General features: G+C 42.4%; 1 protein-coding gene across 2 annotated transcripts in view; it reads right to left on the bottom strand.

Annotated features, from left to right (window-relative positions):
- The window catches only part of septin5a (septin 5a), a 120,572-nt gene that overhangs the window by 33,560 nt on the left and 67,910 nt on the right, over positions 1 to 19,102 (bottom strand). For both annotated transcript variants that reach the window (XM_068055330.1, XM_068055331.1), the window contains 3 exons: positions 13,955 to 14,051; positions 7,952 to 8,038; positions 4,970 to 5,093 (listed from right to left, as the gene is read on the bottom strand). In XM_068055330.1, coding sequence (XP_067911431.1) covers positions 4,970 to 5,093; positions 7,952 to 8,038; positions 13,955 to 14,051 — 308 coding nt within the window. The remainder of the gene's footprint in view (positions 1 to 4,969; positions 5,094 to 7,951; positions 8,039 to 13,954; positions 14,052 to 19,102) is intronic.

Below are 19,102 nucleotides of genomic sequence, written 5' to 3' on the forward strand. Positions count from 1 at the left end.
AGACCTGCGGAGTCTGTTCCGCAGGTCCTGAGCCAAACATGAGGCCCGCCCCAGGACAGCAAGCAGTGGCCAATAAGCAGCAACCTGTTACAAACTGAGAATCTCGGCCGCAAGTTCCAGCCCATGAGAGCAGCAGCCCAGCATTGGGGTAGGTTCTAATGTATCCCCCAACCTAATGTGGGGGCTGTGCAGGAGGGACAAAGGAGCTGGAGTGTTCCTGGTTCCTAGGGTCTCAAGAATTATCAATTCAGCTCTGGTCTTAAACTTGTTCATAAAGAACAGGCTCCACCTAATGCAGAGGAAACCTTCCCCATGAGACACAAAAGCAAAACATTTACAGTTTTTAAAAAATGTGTGCCTATTTTAATTGTACAATAACAACTTGACTCCGAACAATTTTGGTATGTGTATCAGCATCACATTATATGAGTCCAAAAAGTTTTATAATAGCAAACTGAGAGGAGCCATAAAGTCTCTGGAGTTGCCAGAGAATACAAAGGGTTGATTCATGCTTCAGAACTCCTAGTTTGAAAAGTGATAATTCAGCTGTCCCTGCAAACAAGGCTGAATGGCCTTCCCCTGCTCCTTTTTATGTAAGTGAATGTTAGATACTATTTATAGCACAGAAATTGGGGTGCTGACATTTTCTGGGAAAGAGTTCCATAAACAGAACAAGCTGTACACTGAGTTTTACAGCTCACATTCTGTGTGGAAATTTCAAATACAGAATGCTGATATACATCTGCAGCACTCCTTGTGTAAATCCTGATATAAATATTGAGGCCTGGTTTATGTACTGCCAAAGATATCTCTATAGTAACCATACACATGTAACATTGTATCTATTCTAAATGATTAATTCTAATGATTAATAGATCTACAAAGGAACTCAGGAGAAACTTCTTTAGAGAGTGGTTAGAATGTGAAACCTGCTACCATATGAAGTAGTTGAGGCAAATAGCATTGATGCATTTAAGGGGAAGGTAGAAAAGTACATGAGGAAGAAAGAAATAAAAGGCAATGGTGATAGGGTTAGATGAAGTAAGTGGGGGAAGGCTTATGTGGAGCATAAACACCAGCACAGACTTGTGTTGAATGGCCTGGTTATGTGCTATAAATAGTATCTAAGGAAGGAGCAGGATTAGGCCATTCAGCCCCTCAAGTCTGTTCCATCATTCACTTAGATCATGGCTGGTCTGTATCTTAAGTCCATCTATGTGCCTTGGCACTGTAATCCTAAGTATCCTTGCCTCACAAAAATCTATCAGTCTCAGTTTTGAAAATTTCAATTGGCATCACATCAACAGCTTTTTGGGGGAAGAGAGCTCCAGATTTCCACTAGTCTTTGTGTGAAGAAGTGCTTCCTGATATCACTCCTGAACAGCCTAGCTAATCTTAAGTCTATGCCTCCCTGTACTGGACTCACCCACCAGAGGAAATAGTTTCTCTTTACCTACCCTATCAAATCCTTTACCTACCCTATCAAATTAAACACTTCAGTTAGATCATCTCTTACTCTTCTATATTCAGGAGTATAAAAGCCTAGTCTATCCATTCTGTCCTCATAATTTAACTTTTTTAGCCATGGTATCATTCTGATGAATCTGCAATGTGGCCTCTCCACGACTAATACACCTTTCCTGAGGTTGCAGTGTCCAGATCCGAACACAGTACTGTAGATTGAGTCTAACTAGAGCTCTGTACAACTGTAACATAACTTCAACCCATTTGTATTCCAGCCTTCTTGAGATAAAGGCCAACATCCCATTAGCCTTTTAAATCATTTTTGTACCTGTCCGCTAGCTTTTAGTGATTTTTGTACTTGGACGCCTAAATTCTCTGCTCATCCACGGGTCCTAGCTTCTTTCCTACATTGAACTGTTTGCCACAGTTTTTCCCACTCACTTAATCTATCAATTGTTATAATCCAGAAAGCCAGGTGATGAAGGATAGAACTGGAGCCAATCTTTAGACTCTATATAAGCATTTATTTATAGAGATACACATTACAAACATGAACCTCCTCACCCAGTCTGTTCCTTTTTATAGGGGAACAAGTGAACCCCCAGTTAATGTCCACTACCTGCGTACAATTAATTGAAATTAATTTACAGAGAACCATAGAAAAATTACGGCACAGAAGGAGGCCATTCAGCCCGTCGTGTCTGTGCCGGCTGAAAAAACTAGCCTCCCAATCTAATCCCACCTTCCAGCGCCTGGTCCATAGTTTTGCCAGTTACAGCACTTCAGGTGCATGTCTAGGTACTTTGTAAAGGAATTGAGGGTTTCTGCCTCCACCACCATTGCTGGCAGTGAATTCCAGACACCCACCACCCTCTGGATGAAAAGAGTTTTTCCTCATATCCCCTCTAATTCTTCTACCAATCACCTTAAATCTGTGCCCCCAGATAATTGACCGCTCCACTAGCGAAAACAGGTCCTTCCTGTCTACTCTATCTAAGCCCCTCATAATTTTGTACACCTCTATGAAGTCACCCCTCAGCCTCCTCTGTTCTAAGGAGAACAACCCTTGCCGATCCAATCTTTCCTCATAGCTGCAACTTTCGAGCCCTTGCAACATTCTTGTAAATCTCATCTGTACTCTCTCCAGAGCAATTATGTCCTTTCTGTAATGTGGTGAACGGAACTGCACGCAATACTCCAGCTGTGGCCTAACCAGCGTTGTATACAGTTCCAGCATTGCATCCCTGCGTTTGTATTCTATACCTCAGCCAATAAAGGAAAGCATTCCATATGCCTTCTTCGCCACTCTATCTACCTGTGCTGCCACCTTCAGGGACCTGTAGACATGCACTCCAAGCTCTCTCACTTCTTCTACCTCCCCCCCCCTCCCTCAATATCCTCCCGATTAATGTGTATTCCCTCGCTTTATTTGCCCTTCCCAAAATGCATTACCTCACTTCTCTGGATTGAATTCCATTTGCTACTTTTCCACCCACTCAACCAAACGATTGGTATCTTCCTGGAGTCTACGGCTATCGTCTTCACTATCAACTACACGGCCAATTTTTGTATAATAAGCAAATTTCCCAGTCATGCCTCCCACATTTAAGTCCAAATCATTAATATATACCACAAACAGCAAGCGACCCGACACTGAGCCCGGTGAAACGCCACTGGAAACAGCTTTTCATTCACAAAAATATCCGTCGACTATTACCCTTTGTTTCCTGTCCCTAAGCCAATTCTGGATCCAACCTGCCACATTCTCCTGTATCCCACGGGCTTTCGTTTTACTGACCAGTCTGCCATGTGGGACCTTGTCAAATGCCTTACTAAAATCCATGTAGACCACATCCACTGCACCTCCCTCATCAATCCTTCTTGTTACTTCCTCAAAAAACTCAATTAAGTTAGTAAGACATGACCTTCCGTTAACAATTCCATGCTGACTCTCCCTGATTAATCCTTGCCTTTCTAAGTGGCAGTTTATCCTGTCCCTCAGAATAGATTCTAACAAATTACCCACCATCGAGATCAGACTGACTGGCCTATAATTATTTGGCCTATCCCTCACACTCTTTTTAAACAATGGTACAGTGTTTGCAGACCTCCAATCGTCTGGTACCTCTCCTGTATCTAGTGAGGATTTGAAGATGATCCTCGGCGCATCTGTTATTTCCTCCCTGGCTTCCTTTAACAACCTGGGATGCAATCCATCCGGCCCTGGCGATTTATCCACTTTCAAGGATGTCAGACCCTCTAGTACTTCCTCTCTCGTTATGCTTATTGTGTCTAATATTTCACACTTCTCCTCTAACTACAATGTCTACATCAACCCTCTCCTTTGTGACGACAAAGACAAAAAGCTCATTAAGAACCCTGCCCACATCTCCTGCATCTACGCATAAGTTCCCTTGTACATCTCTGATAGGTGCTACCCTTTCCTTAGTTATCCTCTTGCTCTTAATGTACTGATGAAACATCTTCGGGTTTTCCTTGATTTTACCTGCCAATAATTTTTCATGTCCTCTCTTTGCTTTTCTAATTTTCTTTTTTACTTCACCCCTGCACTCTCTATACTCCTCCAGGCTTTCTAAAGTATTGAGATTTTTGTGATCATGATAAGCTTTCTTTTTCTGCTTGAACTTACCCTGTAAGCTTCCAGATAACCAGGGGGCTCTAGATTTGGCAGTATCACCCTTTATCTTTGTGGGGACATGCCTACACTGTGCCTGTAGTATCTCTCTTTTGAATGCCTCCCATTAGTTTGCCACTGATTTTCCTTCAAGTAGTTGTACCCAGTCCACGTTCGCCAGGTCACCTCTCAGTTTCTAAAATTTGCCTTCCCCCAACTTAGAACTTTTACTCCTGTTTTATCTTTGTTCTTTTCCATGATTGTGCTAACACTTACTGTATTATGGTCACTATCTCCAAAATGGTCACCCACTGTTACTTCCTCCACTTGCCCAGCTTTATTACTGAAGACTAAATCTAGAATTGCGTCCCCTCTGATTGGGCTTGTTACGTGCTGGCTAAAAAAGTTCTCTTGAACACAGTTCAAGAATGTTGTCCCCTCTGTGCCCTTCACACTGTTTGTATCCTAGTTGATATTGGGGTAGTTGAAATCCCCAACTATTATTGCCCTATAGTTTCTGGACTCATAAATTTGCCTACATATTTGTTCTTCGACCTCCCTCTCACTATCTGGGGGTCTATAGTACACTCCTAGTAGTGTGGCTGCCCCTTTTTTATTTCTGAACTCCGCCCATATGGCCTCATTTGATGATACATTTAACATAAATGTCCCTTTACAAATTTCTGCTCTCATCCACACTATTTACTGTGTCACCTAGATTAGTGTCATGGCCTTATTTATAGAAACTGTATCCTCAGAGATGTCAGATATCTGTTCACATCTCCAGGGTAACCAAATCCTCAGTAATGGAATTATCTGTTCTTGTCTCCACGATAACCTAACCCTCAGTAATGTTGGATATGTACACACCTTTGTATGTTGTTCACCGCATCCCCAAATCCAGGTGTGTCAACTATCGTCAATTTTAGTTTGACACCTTTCTCTTCAATGTCCACCGTGTGTTTTATAATCTCCACTGTTTGGTTGATCCTCTCTGTAAGAAGGTTGGGGAAAACATGAGCAGAAAGCTCCTTCAAACCCAATTAATACATAAAGCTCTCCCCACCTCTTCCCACTTCTAAGTGTGATCTCTGCATTTGGTGATCTCGATAAATCAGAGATGACGGATTTGTCTGTTCTCACCATTGATCTTTAACCCATGAAAGGAGGATTGTTCCTTAGCTAAATTATAGCTTCCTGTATTAGGACAGAGTAAATTATTGGCACTGGGATGTATAGGTATACCTCAGGAAATGCTGGATAGACACAACACAGAAACACTGCTAACAAGACTCGAGTGTGTTGCACTTTGCCTTCATAGACAAGTACGCCAGATTAAGAAGCTTCAATTCAGGTCGATGATCTTTCATCAGAACTGGAAGTTGTTAGAGATGAACAGCTTTTAAGGAAATACATAACCAGTGAAAAGGGAGGGTAGAAACAAAAAAGGGAGAAGTCTGTGATAGGGTGGAGAGCACGAATGATCAAATGACAAATGTTATAATGGTGCAAAGCAAATGAGCTGCTAATGAGACAAGGAAAGAAACAAAGGATGGGTCCACAGGAGGTGTAAATGGCTATAGCAGAGACAGATAGGTGGTGGTTGGTGGGGTGGGCAGTGTGGGGAGGGGGAGGGGGAGGGGGAGGGGGGAGGTGAATCATGGAAAATCTGGCTAAGATTCCCATGGGACAGAAATGTGGCAGAAGGCAGGTACTTGCTTAAAAACTGTTCATTTTGAACATCATACAGTTCTGATGAAGGGTCATTAGTGTGAAACTTTAACTGTTTCTCTCGCCACACATTTTGCCTGATCAGCATTTTCCGTTTTTCTTTCATATTTCCAGCATCCACAATATTTTGCTTTGTTTTCTAGGTGATTTCTATGACATAGAATATACAACACAGTAACAGGCCATTCGGCCCAACCAGTCCATGTTAGTGTTTATGCTCCGCTCAAGCCTCCTCCCATCCTTCCTTATCTATCAGCGTAACCCTCACATGCTTATCCAGCTTCTCCTAACCATACTATTCACCTCAACTACACCCTGTGGTAGCAAGTTTCACATTCTCACTCACACTCTGGGTATAGAAGTCACTTCGGAATTTCCTATTTGATTTTGTGGTGACCATCTTACATTGATGGCGTCTAGTTTTGTTCTACCCCACAAGTGGAAACATTCTCTTTGTGTCTACTCTGTCAAAACATTTCGTAATTTTAAAGACCTGTATCAGGTCACCCTTCAGCCTTCTATTTTCAAGAGAAAAGAAACCCTGTTCATCCTTTCCTGATATATATAACCTCGCATTTCTGATATCAGCCTTGTAAACCATTTTTGCACCTTCTCCAGTGCCTCTACATCTTTTTTATAATATGGCAACCAGAACTGTACACAGTACTCCAAGTGTGCTCTAACCAAAGTTCGATACAACTTTAATATAATTTCTGTACTTTTCACATTTATCCCTCTAGAAATAAACCCTAGTGCTTGGTTTGCTTTTTTATGGCCTTGTTGACTTGTGTTGCTACTTTTATTGATTTGTGTATTTGTAGCTCCAGATTTCTTTGCTCCTCTAACCCATTTAGATCCCTTATTTTCCAATCTGACCTCCTTATTTTTCTTACCAAAAGGTAATACCTCATACTTAACTGTGATGAAATTATGTTGTCAATTATAGACCCATTCTGTAGGTTAATATAATTTGTTGCAGTCCTCCTCAGTATTGACTATTCCCACCCCCCACCTATTTTGATGTGATCTGCAAAATTAGAAATTGGGTTTTTCATTCCAAAGTCTAAATCATTCATAAAAATTGTAAACAACAAAGGTCCCAGTACTGATGCTTGTGCGACCCCACTTTCCAGCTTCTGGTACTTTATCTCTACTCTCTTCTTTCCAACTGGAACCAACTAACTATCCATTCTGGTACTTGTCCCCTGACTCGGCATACTCTGACCTTATTCATTAGACTATTATGTGGCACCTTATCAAAGGCCTTTTGAAAATCTAGATAAGTTACATCTATTGCATTGCTACCTCTGTCACCTCTTCAAAGAATGCAATAAATTTAGTCCCTTTTGAAATCATGCTATTTATTTACTATTATATTTTTAGTTTCTAGATGCTTTTCTATATTCTCCTTTATTAGGGATTCCATTACTTTTCCTACCACCGATGATAAGGTGACTGGTCTATAGTTCCCTGTACATCTTCTGTCTCCCTTCTTAAATGTAGGTATAATGTTAGCTATCCGCCAGTCCTCTTACGTTATACCTTTTTCTAACAAATTATTGAATATGCATAATATTGGCAGGAACCTCCATCCATTTCATAAATATTGCCCTACTTCAGAAAGGGTACAGTGAGGAGGATGGGGATGCAGTCCTAGGACAATAGTTTCCTCAGCCACAGCCTGGGATCCATCAAGAAGCCAGTGCTTTGGATGAAAGGAGGAGTACTGGTGTTCCCAGCTATCAAAAGTAGGCACCACGTTAGAGGACAAGGCCAGGCTTCTGGCTGAGACTCCCAAAGAAAGACAACCAGACTGGATCAGCCCTTTACATTGGTATTAAAGATTTGTGGAGTGGGGCAGTGATCAATCAAATGAGGAGCTGCAGACCACTGTTGCTTCTATCAGCCAGCCATACCCCATCATGGGTGGCACCAATAGTGGCACAGGCACACACAAGACAGAACCTCCTGCAACCCCACATCCTCTGTTGAGGTCAAAGATGACGGTTCCAAGTAGGCACATCCTGACATTTCATCCAAAATGGGAGTGCATACTTTCACCTCCCTCCAGACCACAGCAATTTCTATTTTAACATCAGTGCAATATGCCTCAGCTCTTACCTTCAGCATTGAGAAGTTTCCTGTCTTTGTAAAGATCTGTAAGGAACAGACTCTTGACCAAAGTGGACTTCCCCAGCCCTGACTCTCCTGTGGAGGGAATAATAATGAATTTAAAACACATGATGAGCTAATTTCCACAAATACACCTCACAATCAGCAAAATTGTTAATTCCGCTCGCAAACCAGTTTTTCTACATTTCACTCAGATTTAACATTGTAACCCTTCCTTTGTAGCTCATCTGCCTAAAATTTTGTTCTGTTACATGGCAAATGAAATTACCGCAATGAAATGTGAAGTGATTCATTTTGGTATGAAAATGAGGAGAGGCAACGTATATTAAATGTTACAATTTTAAAAAGGGTGCAGAAACAGAGATCCCTGGAAGTGTACAGGCACAAATCTTTGAAGGTGGCCGGACAAATTGAGAAATATTTTAAGAAGGCATAAATGATCCTAAAAGCCAGCATGGATTTGTTAAAGTCAAATAAAAACAGAAATGCTGGAAATACTTAACAAGTCTGGCAGCATCTCTGGCCAGAGAAACAGAATCAATGTTTCAGGTCGATGACCTTTTGTCAGAAACGTTGGAGGGGAATTTTATGCTCTTCTCCACAGCGACTTTGGAGTCGGGGCGAGTATAGAATCAGACAGGATGGTGGTGGGCAGGGGACCCCGTCACCTTCCCACCTCCACCCAAATCCCACCCGCTGCCAATTGAGTCCCTTAAGTAGACAATTAATTTCTAATTAAGGGCTCAGCCCAGCGGCGGGCAGGCCTGTCACCACACGGGGAGCACGTCAAGCAAACCCATGTGGGTTACATACTGGCTCCAGGTGGGGTGGGGGTTGGTGCTGGTAAAAGACATTAGGTGCCTGATTGAGGGACCCAGCTTCAGGAAGGGGGGGATCCCACTGAGAACCAAACCTTGCCCTTTCTGCCGACCCCCCTACAACCCCCACCTCGCGCAACCTCCTTCCCGGACTCACCTGTGGCCTGGGTCCAGCGCATCCTCTGATTGGCCGGCAGCTCTCAGCGGGCGGGACTTTCATTGCCGGGGTCCTTAATCCCTCTGCTGTCCACCTAAGTGCCTAATTGACAATAATAGAACAGGCCTTCCCCAGTGGAGGCAATGCGCGGCTCTCGCCGGCTCTTTAGCCGGTGGCTGAGACACCCTTCGCCCAGATAAAATCCTGGCCATTGGCTCTGTTTCTCTTGCCAGAGATGCTGCCAGACCTGCTGGGTATTTCAGGTTTTTTATTTCAGATTTCCAGCTTCCGCATTATTTTGTTTTTGTTAAAGACAAACGTGTCTGACTAACTTGACTGCGTTCTTCTATGAAGTAAGGGAGAGGGTTGATAAGGGTAGCGGCTCTATAAATAGAGGCATAGAATACAAAAGCAAAGAGTGATACTAAATTTTATAAAGCAATGGTTAGACCATAGCTGGAGTATTGTATCCAATTCTGTACGCCACACTTTCAAGGCCTTAGGAAGGGTACAGAGGAGATTTACTAGAATTCCTTTCCTTTTGGCCTCCTTGTCTCAAGAGACAATGGGTAAGCAGCTAGTGGTGGTCAGTGGTTTGTGGAGCAGTACCTGGAGTGGCTATAAAGGCCAATTCTAGAGTGGAAGTCTCTTCCACTGGCGCTGCAGGTAAAGTTAAGGTTGTCAGGGCTGTTACTCCAAAAAGAGAAACCGGTGCTTTATCCTTAGAGGAGAGAAGGTTAAAGAAAGATTTGATTTAGGTGTTCAAAACCATGAAGGGTTTTGATAAGAGTAAATAAGAAGAAACTGTTTCCATTGGCAGAAAGGACATAGATTTAAGGTAATTGGCACAAAAAAAGAGGTGACACGAGGAAAAAGAAAAAGAAAATTTACACAGCAAATAGTTATGATCTGTAATATTTTGTCTAAAAGGATGGTGGAAGCAGATTCAACAACAATTTTCAAGGGAAATTCAATAAATAGGCAAAAAAAATTGCAGGGTTATGAAAGAGGAGCATTGGAGTGGAACTAATTGGATAGCTCTTTCAGGAGAGCCAGAATGGCAAGATGGGCTGAATGGCCTGCTTTTCTGCTGTAACATTCTATTAGAGTATAGTAGGTTAAAGTCAATTCTGATTTTAATAATGTCCAAATGAGCCATAATTCCAAATAAGCAGTAATCAAACAGTACTGGGGGCATTTTTTGTGCAAAATTGAATGATTTAGCAATTCAAATTAAACAGCCTCGAATGAATAGCAATCGACTGTAGTCCACTCATGATCAGATTTACAACTTCCTACTTTCTGCCATGAACTTTCAGATTGATCATAAATCATGTCTGAAGGATCTTATAAAAGGCACATCAATCAATATATATGAAAATTTTCTGAAGATGGTAACTTGATAACATACAATTGGACATGAGCCAGGACCCACAACAGGTACAATGGAATTTTGATGACTGCTATACTACACTCTGCATGTTAATTTCTATTGAAGTCAATGGAACTTAACATCAGGCAGAGCCGATTCTATACCGCCTGCTTTGCGTCCCCATCAATGTTCAATTTCACCCCCATGTTCCTTTTTTATTAGGGTTACACCAAATGTGTCATATGAACATACTTGAGTGTCCCCGTGAAAAGTCCCACTCAAAACATCTTGGCACTGAACTCTCATGGGGCTCTGTAGCTATGGCAGGAGGTCAGCAGAATCCCCACAGACAGGGTAGAAATTGGGCGCTCATGCTGGTTCTCTGAGGATTCCACCAAGCTAACAAACTTACAGCAGGGGACTGGGAAAACCCCATGGAAGTTTCACTTATCTTTTACTCCCAGGTGTTGACTGGCTATCACTTCTTTTTTAGCACTTTGTTTCAAAATACCATCAACTTTGGGAGAAGTGGTGACATAAAATATTCTCATACAAGACCATTCAAAAGCACATAACCTTGAAGTATTCATCATTTCCTGTCTGAGGTGGTTATGCAATATCATCTATGTTCTTTTTTTAAACCGCCCCCCACAAACCTTCTTTCCCACCACTCCTGAAAACATCCACTCATGTTGGGGATGCAATCCATCTCTTCAGTACTTTGCCGAGTGGCAATAACTGGTGAGCTATTTGCTATGGGTAGAGGCTAACGCAAATGGGGCTGACCACCAACATCCAAACATATGGGAGGGGATAGACTTCCTCAGAGCTTCTCTCACTCCATCACTGGAACTTCAGCAGACACCCAATGTATCCACATAAATAGGGTTTTCACCAAAGAAAGAACAAACCCGCATTTATAAAGCACTTTTCATGACCTCATGAAGTCCCAAAGCAGCAACTGAAGTGCTTTTAGTCACTGCTGTAATGTGGGAAACAAAGCACTGAATTTGTGCACAGCAAGGTCCCACAAAGTGCAATGTGATAAATGTTCAGATGATCTGTTTTCGTAATGTTGATGAGGAATAAATATTGGCCAGGACACCAAGCCCAACTCTCCTGCTCTTCCTCAAATAGCATCATGGGATCTTTTATACCTACCTGACTAATGACTTATCCAAAAGATGGGTCCCTCTGACACTGAAGCACTCCCTCAATACTGCAAAGGTATGTTGGCACAGTGGGCAAAACCCTGAGGAAATTCGCACTTACCACCAGGATCACAGAATGGCAACCCAGAACAGAATCCCTGGCTGACTTTTTGCATTGCCTAGTCCTGTGGTGCTAAGGCTAATTGTAGCATCCTTACTGCTACCCCAACTGAGATCAGTCAATTCAGCACAGACCAAGAATAGAACACAAGATTTTTATGGTTCTATAATCAAGACTTGCCTGTTTTCACATTTACCCACCGAGTCATAATTCCATATATATAAAAGCAAAATACCGCGGATGCTGGAAATCTGAAATAAAAACAAGAAACACTGGTAATACTCAGCAGGTCTGGTAGCAAATATTAGAAATGTAAAAGATTTTAAGCAAGTAAAGCAGGGGTGGGGCAAGAGATAACAAAAGAGGTGTTGATAGGTGTTCTCTTTTGTTATCTCTTGCCCCAGCCCCGCTTTACTTGCTTAAAGTCTTTTACATTTCTTATATCTGCCAGTTCTGAAGAAGGGTCACTGACCTGAAACGTTAACTCTGCTTCTCTCTCCACAGATGCTGCCAGACCTGCTGAGTATTTCCATCAACATTATATGTTAGCAATCTGTCGAAATTGTAATTATGCTGAAGTTTTTACTTTTCATTTTTTCGTTTCTTGTTTTTATTTGAGTCATAAGTCCATGTTTGCTTTGAATCCACTCTCCTCCTCCACTGGTGTACCATGGCTGCAATGTGGACTATCTACAGGATGCACTTCAGCAACTCGCAAAGGTTTCTTCAACAGAGCCTACTAAACCTACAAGCTCCGCTACCTAGAAAGACAAGGGCAGTAGGTGCATGGGAACACCATCACCTCCAAGTTCTCTTTCAAGACACACACCATCCTGACATGTATTGCCATTCCTTCATCATCACTGGGTTAAAATTTTAGAACTGCCTACCGAAAAGCCTTTTGTGAGTACCTTTACCACATAGACTGCAGGAAGTTCAAGAAAGCAACTCACCACCACCTTCTCAAGGGCAATCTGAGGACAGGCAATAAATGCCTGATTTGCCAGCGATGCACACACCAAGAGAATGAATTTTTTAAAAAACACGTTTTTTATTCGCATTCGGACCACCTTGTTTTTGCAGGGACAGAAGGTGTTGGAACACCATATACAGGGATCGGAATTTTGCTGGTCCCCTGACATCGGGGGTCGTGGTGGGTGGGAAGCCCGGAAAATACCTCCAGGAGAGGCCCACCATGGGGCTCAATATCGGGAAGGCCCCACCCCATATTACAGGCGGCAGCGAGGCCTCATGGTGCCCCCGCCCCCCCCCCACCCCCCCACAACTGCTTGGTGGCGGCATCACAATTTAAATATGATAATACATTAAAATGAATGAATTAATCACTCACCTGCTGCTGCCGGCTGTCCCGCTGCGATATTCCGGTCAGTTGCCGGAACTCCCACGCCTTCGGATCTCCATTTGGAGATCCAAGGCGAAACACTGGTTGGGAGGGGGGAGCAGGTAAGTTTTCAGGGTAGTGGGAAAAGCTATTGCGATTGGTGGAGGAGATGGTGGGAAGGGGTTGAGGGTAAATAGTTATAAACTTTGTGGTGGTGGGGGGTGGGGGGAAGGTTGGGTTGGCAAGATAAGTTTTTTTGGAGGGAGAGGGCAATTAATAAATTGTTCGGTCATTGGGTAGGGGTGGGAGAGAGGCTTGTGTCTTTTATCAAATTTTTCACTTTCATTTTAACATGTCTATAACTTTAAAAATTGAAATGTAATGCAAGCGCTTGAAGCCCTTTAGAAATGGCGCTGGTGCCTGCACAGTGGTGCCGGACGCCGTTGCTGGGGACTGAGCGCCCACCCACTCTACATCATCGGGGGCGGCAGTCCGCCCCATCCATGTAAATGAGCCGCCACGTTAAATATTGCGGCGGCTCCGCAGAGTAAATCTCACGCATGTGAAGCTGGTCAAATGCAGGCCAAGATCTCTTTGCAATTAGAGTTTCTGCTCATTTTATGAGGATGCTGTGGGTTAAACACTCGCCTTTAAAATTTAAGCTGGCTCCTGGTCCTCAAATTTAAAATTCTCAATCTGGTGCTCAAATTGCTTTCCAAATAAAAGTCCAGTACTTTTCCGGTACAGATATTGACAAGAGCTACAGTTCTCAGGAAGTATACTTTGGAGTATTTCAAAAATTAGATCAACAATGTTCTATTTTTTTCCTCTCTACCAGCTCCTTGGGATCTACACAAACATTATAACACATTTTCTCAATTTTCTTTCACCCTTCATGCTCAAGGCTGCATCAAATTAATGTACAGATTGAAACAAATTAACTTTTACATTTACCGACCTCACCATGTTGGATTGTCATAATTATTTTGTTCTATGGGTTTCGCACAGTGTGAGCAAGTAGCAATCTTACCTGCTACCATTAACGTAAAATCAAAGCCCTTCTTCACTGATTTGCGATGGACCTGGTTGGGAAGTGTAGCGAATCCCACGTATTCCTTTTCCACATCCTGAAACAAAAAAAAATTAGACATTGGAAAACCTCAAAGAAATCCTACACAACAGGGACCAGAAGAAGCTCCGGCTTACCGCATTAGTGAGAAACCTTTACAACACACATATAGTAAACTATAGTTCCCACCATATTCTCCTTGTATAACACATATTTTAAGTTCTTTTTGGGTGAATGTTTGTAGTCAACAGCATAAAACAATGTGGGACAGTAATGTTGAGAGTGGAACACCTTCCCGGTGTCAACAGCCTGCACTCCCAGTCAGGTTATAGAACAGATTAACAATATCTCTGAAGAGCATCCGCTACTGCACCAGTGTGATGTTCTCCATTTCCCACAACATCCACTCAGTGGCCTCTCTAATTGGATTGCAAATTTAGCCCAAAATGATGCTGTATGATTCTGACGACTTGGACCTTTGGGTGTGCTTGTTTTTGCAGGGACAGAAGGTGAGATCTGTTGGAACACCATATACAGGGTCTCTTTGTAATTAGAGTTTCTGCTTATTTTATGAGGCCACTGTTGTGATGCTGTGGGTTAAACACTCGCCTTTAGGATCTAAGCTGACTTCTGGTCCTCAAATTTAAAATTCTCATCCTTGTGCTCAAATCCCTCCTGGCCTCACCCTACCCCCAATCTCAGTAAATTCCTACAACCCTCCAAGAACTATGCCTTCCTGTGATTCTGGCCTCTTGTACATCCCAATTCATACACATTAACAAGGGCTTCTGCTGCCTTTCCAGTGAAGTGAGGGAGCAGCTCTGAAGAAATTCCCAGACAAGATTCCAGGCATGGTTGCACTCATGTCTATGTTCAAGCAACTGTAAATCCCAGTTGAAATTATCCTTTTATTTTGTGACTCTTTTTGCTGATTGAGGTGAGGGATGTTAGTTATAGAGGACATATCATTTTCCATTCAAACACTCAGATCAGGTACAATGTGGCTGCACTCTGACCAAAGTGTCCCCATCAAAACATCAGAAGAGCACCACCTAATGCAACTGCAAAGCATTTTTTACCCATTCCACAGCAATCATTCTGAGGCTTCTCAGGAAGATTGCCAATTCAGCTTAAAAGGGTATAAATTCATCTTGAATGGTAGAGTAAATTGGGTGATAATGAATCCGCAGCCATCTGGCTGGGGTTTGAAGGGCCGTGGAAGTGTACAGAATGGATAAAGATTCCAAGGTCCATTGGGCTGTGAGTTCTGATAAATGACTGAGATGAGGGCAAACAGCAATTTTAAACACATTTTTCTCTGTGTTGTGTCCCTGTTTCTCTGCCTTCCATCAGCATACCATTGTCTTTCAGTGGGAGAAGCTGTTACTACGATTACTGAAACAAGTCAAACCAATGGGGTGATGCAGTTGAAAATGCTCAACATCGAGAAGTTGAGAAGTACGGATTGACAGTTAAGGGTAAGAGTCTTTCTTCAAAAAGTTATGAGGATCAATGCAGCTACTACAGGCCAGTCAGTTTAACCTCGGTTATAAAAACAAAAAATGCTGGCAATACTCAGCAGCTCTGACAGTACCTGCGGAGAGAGAAGCAGAGTTAATGTTTCAGGGCAGTGACCTTTCATCAGTTCCGATGTTAACTCTGCTTCTCTCTCCACAGATGCTGCCAGACCTGCTGAGTATTTCCAGCATTTCTTGTTTTTATTTCAGATTTCCAGCATCTGCAGTATTTTGCTTTTATTATAGAGTTTAACCTCGGTGGTGGGAAAGCTTTTAGAAACAATAATCTGGGAGAAAATTAACAGTCACTTGGACAAGTGTGGATTAACTAAGGAAAGCCAGCAAGTATTTGTTAAATGCAAATTCTGTTTAACTAACTTGATTGAGCTTTTTGACGTAACAGATATAGTTGCTGAGGATAATGTGGTTGATATGGTGTACACGGACTTTCAAAAGGCATTTGATAAAGTGCCACATAATAGGCTTGCCAGCAAAGTCAAACCTCATGGATAAAAAAGAAAATGGCAGCATAGATACCAAGTTGGTTGAGTGACAGGAAACAGAGAGTCATGGTGAATGGTTGTTTTTCAGACTGGAGCAAGATGAACAGTGGGGTTTTCCAGGGGTTGGTATGAAGATCACTGCTTTTCATGATATCTATTAATAACCTAGACTTGGGTGTATAGTCCACAATTTCAAAATTTGCAGATGGCACAAAAATTGGAAGTATTGTGAACTATGAGCAGGATAATGATAGACTCCCAGTGGACATAGACAGGCTGGTGGAATTGGCAGGCACGTGGCAGATGAAACTTAATGCACAGAAGTGTGAAGTGGTACATCTTGGTAGGAAGAGCGAGGAGAGGCAATATAAAATAAAGGTCACAATTCTAAAGGGGGCACAAGAACAGAGGGACCTGGGGTTATATGTGCACAAATTGTTGTAGGTGGCAGTGCAGTTTGAAAAAGGGGTTAAAAAGAGATATGAGATCCTGGTCTTTATAAAGAGAGGCATAGAATACAAAAGCAAGGAAGTTATGATGAACTTTTATAAAACACTGATCGAGCCTCAAGTGGAGTAGTGTCCGATTCTGGGCACAGTCCTTTAGGAAGGATGTGAAGCTTGGAGAGGGTGCAGAAAATGTTTACAAGAATGGTTCCAGGGATGAGAGACTTCAATTACGAGGATAGATTGGAGAAGCTGGGGTCATTTTCCTTAAAGTAGAGAAGGCGGAGAGGAGATTTGATAGAGGTGTTTATAATCATGAGGGGGTCTTGTCAGAGTAGATAGGGAGAAACAGTTCCTGTTGGCGAAAGGATTGAGAACCAGAGGACACTGACAAAAGAAGCAATGGTGACATAAGGAAAAACATTTTTACACAGCAAGTGTTTCGGATCTGGAACGCACTGCCTGAGAGTGTGGTGGAGGCAGATTCAATCATGGCTTTCAAAAAGGAATTGAATTAGCACCTGAATATAAAAAAAACTGCTGGGCTGTGGGGAAAGGGCAGGTATGTGGGACTAGTAGAGTTGCTCTTGCAGAGAGCCGGCATGGACACGACAGGCTGAATGGCCTCCTTCTGTGCTATCACCATTCCAAATAAAAGTGATGGTTACCAAAGCTCAACAACCAGGAGAAACGATAAAGTAACAACAGCCAACCACCAGATACGTCTGTCTGCCAAACAAGTGAATTGTGTACAATTCTCAGAAAAATAATGACTACAGTTCAAATCTTCCTTCCTCCAGTCCCTTCATTACATGCGATAAAGATCCAAGATAGTAGAAAGAACATATGTACATACAGATAGAGAGCAAGAAAGTTCCTTATCATTTCTCAGCAAAGTGCCAAATCATTTTACGTGCAATGAAGCACAATCACTATGGTTTGTAATCCAACAGGGCAGTCATTTTGCACACAGCTAACTCCCACAAACAGCAATGAGATGAATGGTTGTTAGTCTGCTTTTTGGTGGTGCTGCCTGAGGGAAGAATGATGGGAGACATCAGACACATACTGGCTGTACTTTATATAGTACCACTGCCTGAACCCCAGAACAGGCGGATAGGGCTTCAGTTTGTCAGATACAAAAGACAGCACATCCAATAACACAGCAATTGGTACTGCTGGATTAGGTGTCAGGACTCCTGCTCAGAGAGATCAGAGCCTAATTTATAAAACCTGAGACCAACTAGTGGGTGGGAGGGGTCTCTCTTTGATAACATCTTGGGTTTCAACCTGAATTGCACTTCCCTAACATGGACCAGGGGCAGCATTAGGAACAGACAACAAGTACAGTTGTACCAAGCCCCGGGCTAGCCAGGGGTTCAGAGTCAGTCAGGGACTCTGAATCAAATCAAGGATCTTGAGTGATTCTAGTGAAAGGACATCTATGCAATGGTGATAGCTGATCCCTGATCATTTACGCAATCATTTTTATATTATCCATTGAAAACATGCCTTTTCACAATGGTACATGTGAGGACTTGACACCAGATTCAGCAAATATTTGGTTATCATTGTTCAGTAAATTGTGGTTGCCCCAAATCAAACCTTGGTGTAGAGGCCTGCACAAGGAAAACACCACTCCTGACATACACAGGCCCTCTCCAACTGGATTACCAAGTGAGAGAATCTCATCTCCAGGGATGTTACATAGGTCACATTTAAGTCCAGTGCAAACTGCCCAGACAGATTCCCCGCATCAGATTTACAAGGTCAATACCAGAACTGAGAAGTTATAACAACCAGGAACAACTGAACAGGTGGGGCTCTTTTCTTTAGAAAAGAGAAGGCAAATCGATGACCTGATAGAGGTTGTTAAAATGTTGAAGGTGTTTGATAAAGTAGACATAGAAAAGATGTTTCTACTTGTGGGGGAGTTCAAACAAAGGGTCATAAATATAAGATAGTCATGTATAAATCTAATAAGGAATTCAGGAGAAACGTCTTTACCCATGGAGTGATGAGAAGATGGAATTTGTTACCACATGGAGTAGTTCAGGCAAATAGCATAAACTGCCTTTAAACGGATGCTTGAATATTGCATGAGGGAGGAAGGATATGCTGATATGGTTAGACGAAGTAGGGTGTGAGAAGACTCGTGTAGAGCATAAACACTGGCACAGACCAGTTGGGTTGAGTGGCATGATTCTGCGCTGTAAACTCCATGTAATGTAATTTGATGCACTGTGTAATGCTGCTTGTGGAATCTTGCTGTGTGCAAAATGGTGGCAATATTGGTCGAGATTCAAAGAAAGGTCGCTGTCTTGTCAAGTAATTTGTTGTATGAGAAGTGCTTTGAGATGTGTTGGAGAGATGTTAAGGCACAATATAAATACAAGGCTTTCCATTAACCCTTTCACCATTTCACTCCTGGTTTGTAGAAAAGCACAACCACCCTGATCCTTGCTGAGGGGGTGAATCTTTTAAACCTTTTGTTGCTGTGAGACATGAAAGATTGATTATTCCCAGCAGACAGAATTAATCCTTTCATGCTGCTCTTTCCATAAGCATTGGGACACAGGGAAACAATAGCAACGCAACCACACATCCTTTTTTATGTGGGTATCCCCATTTCAGTTTACAACC

This window comes from Heterodontus francisci, chromosome 23 (assembly GCF_036365525.1).
Source record: "Heterodontus francisci isolate sHetFra1 chromosome 23, sHetFra1.hap1, whole genome shotgun sequence".
In the NCBI taxonomy this organism is placed as follows: domain Eukaryota; kingdom Metazoa; phylum Chordata; class Chondrichthyes; order Heterodontiformes; family Heterodontidae; genus Heterodontus; species Heterodontus francisci.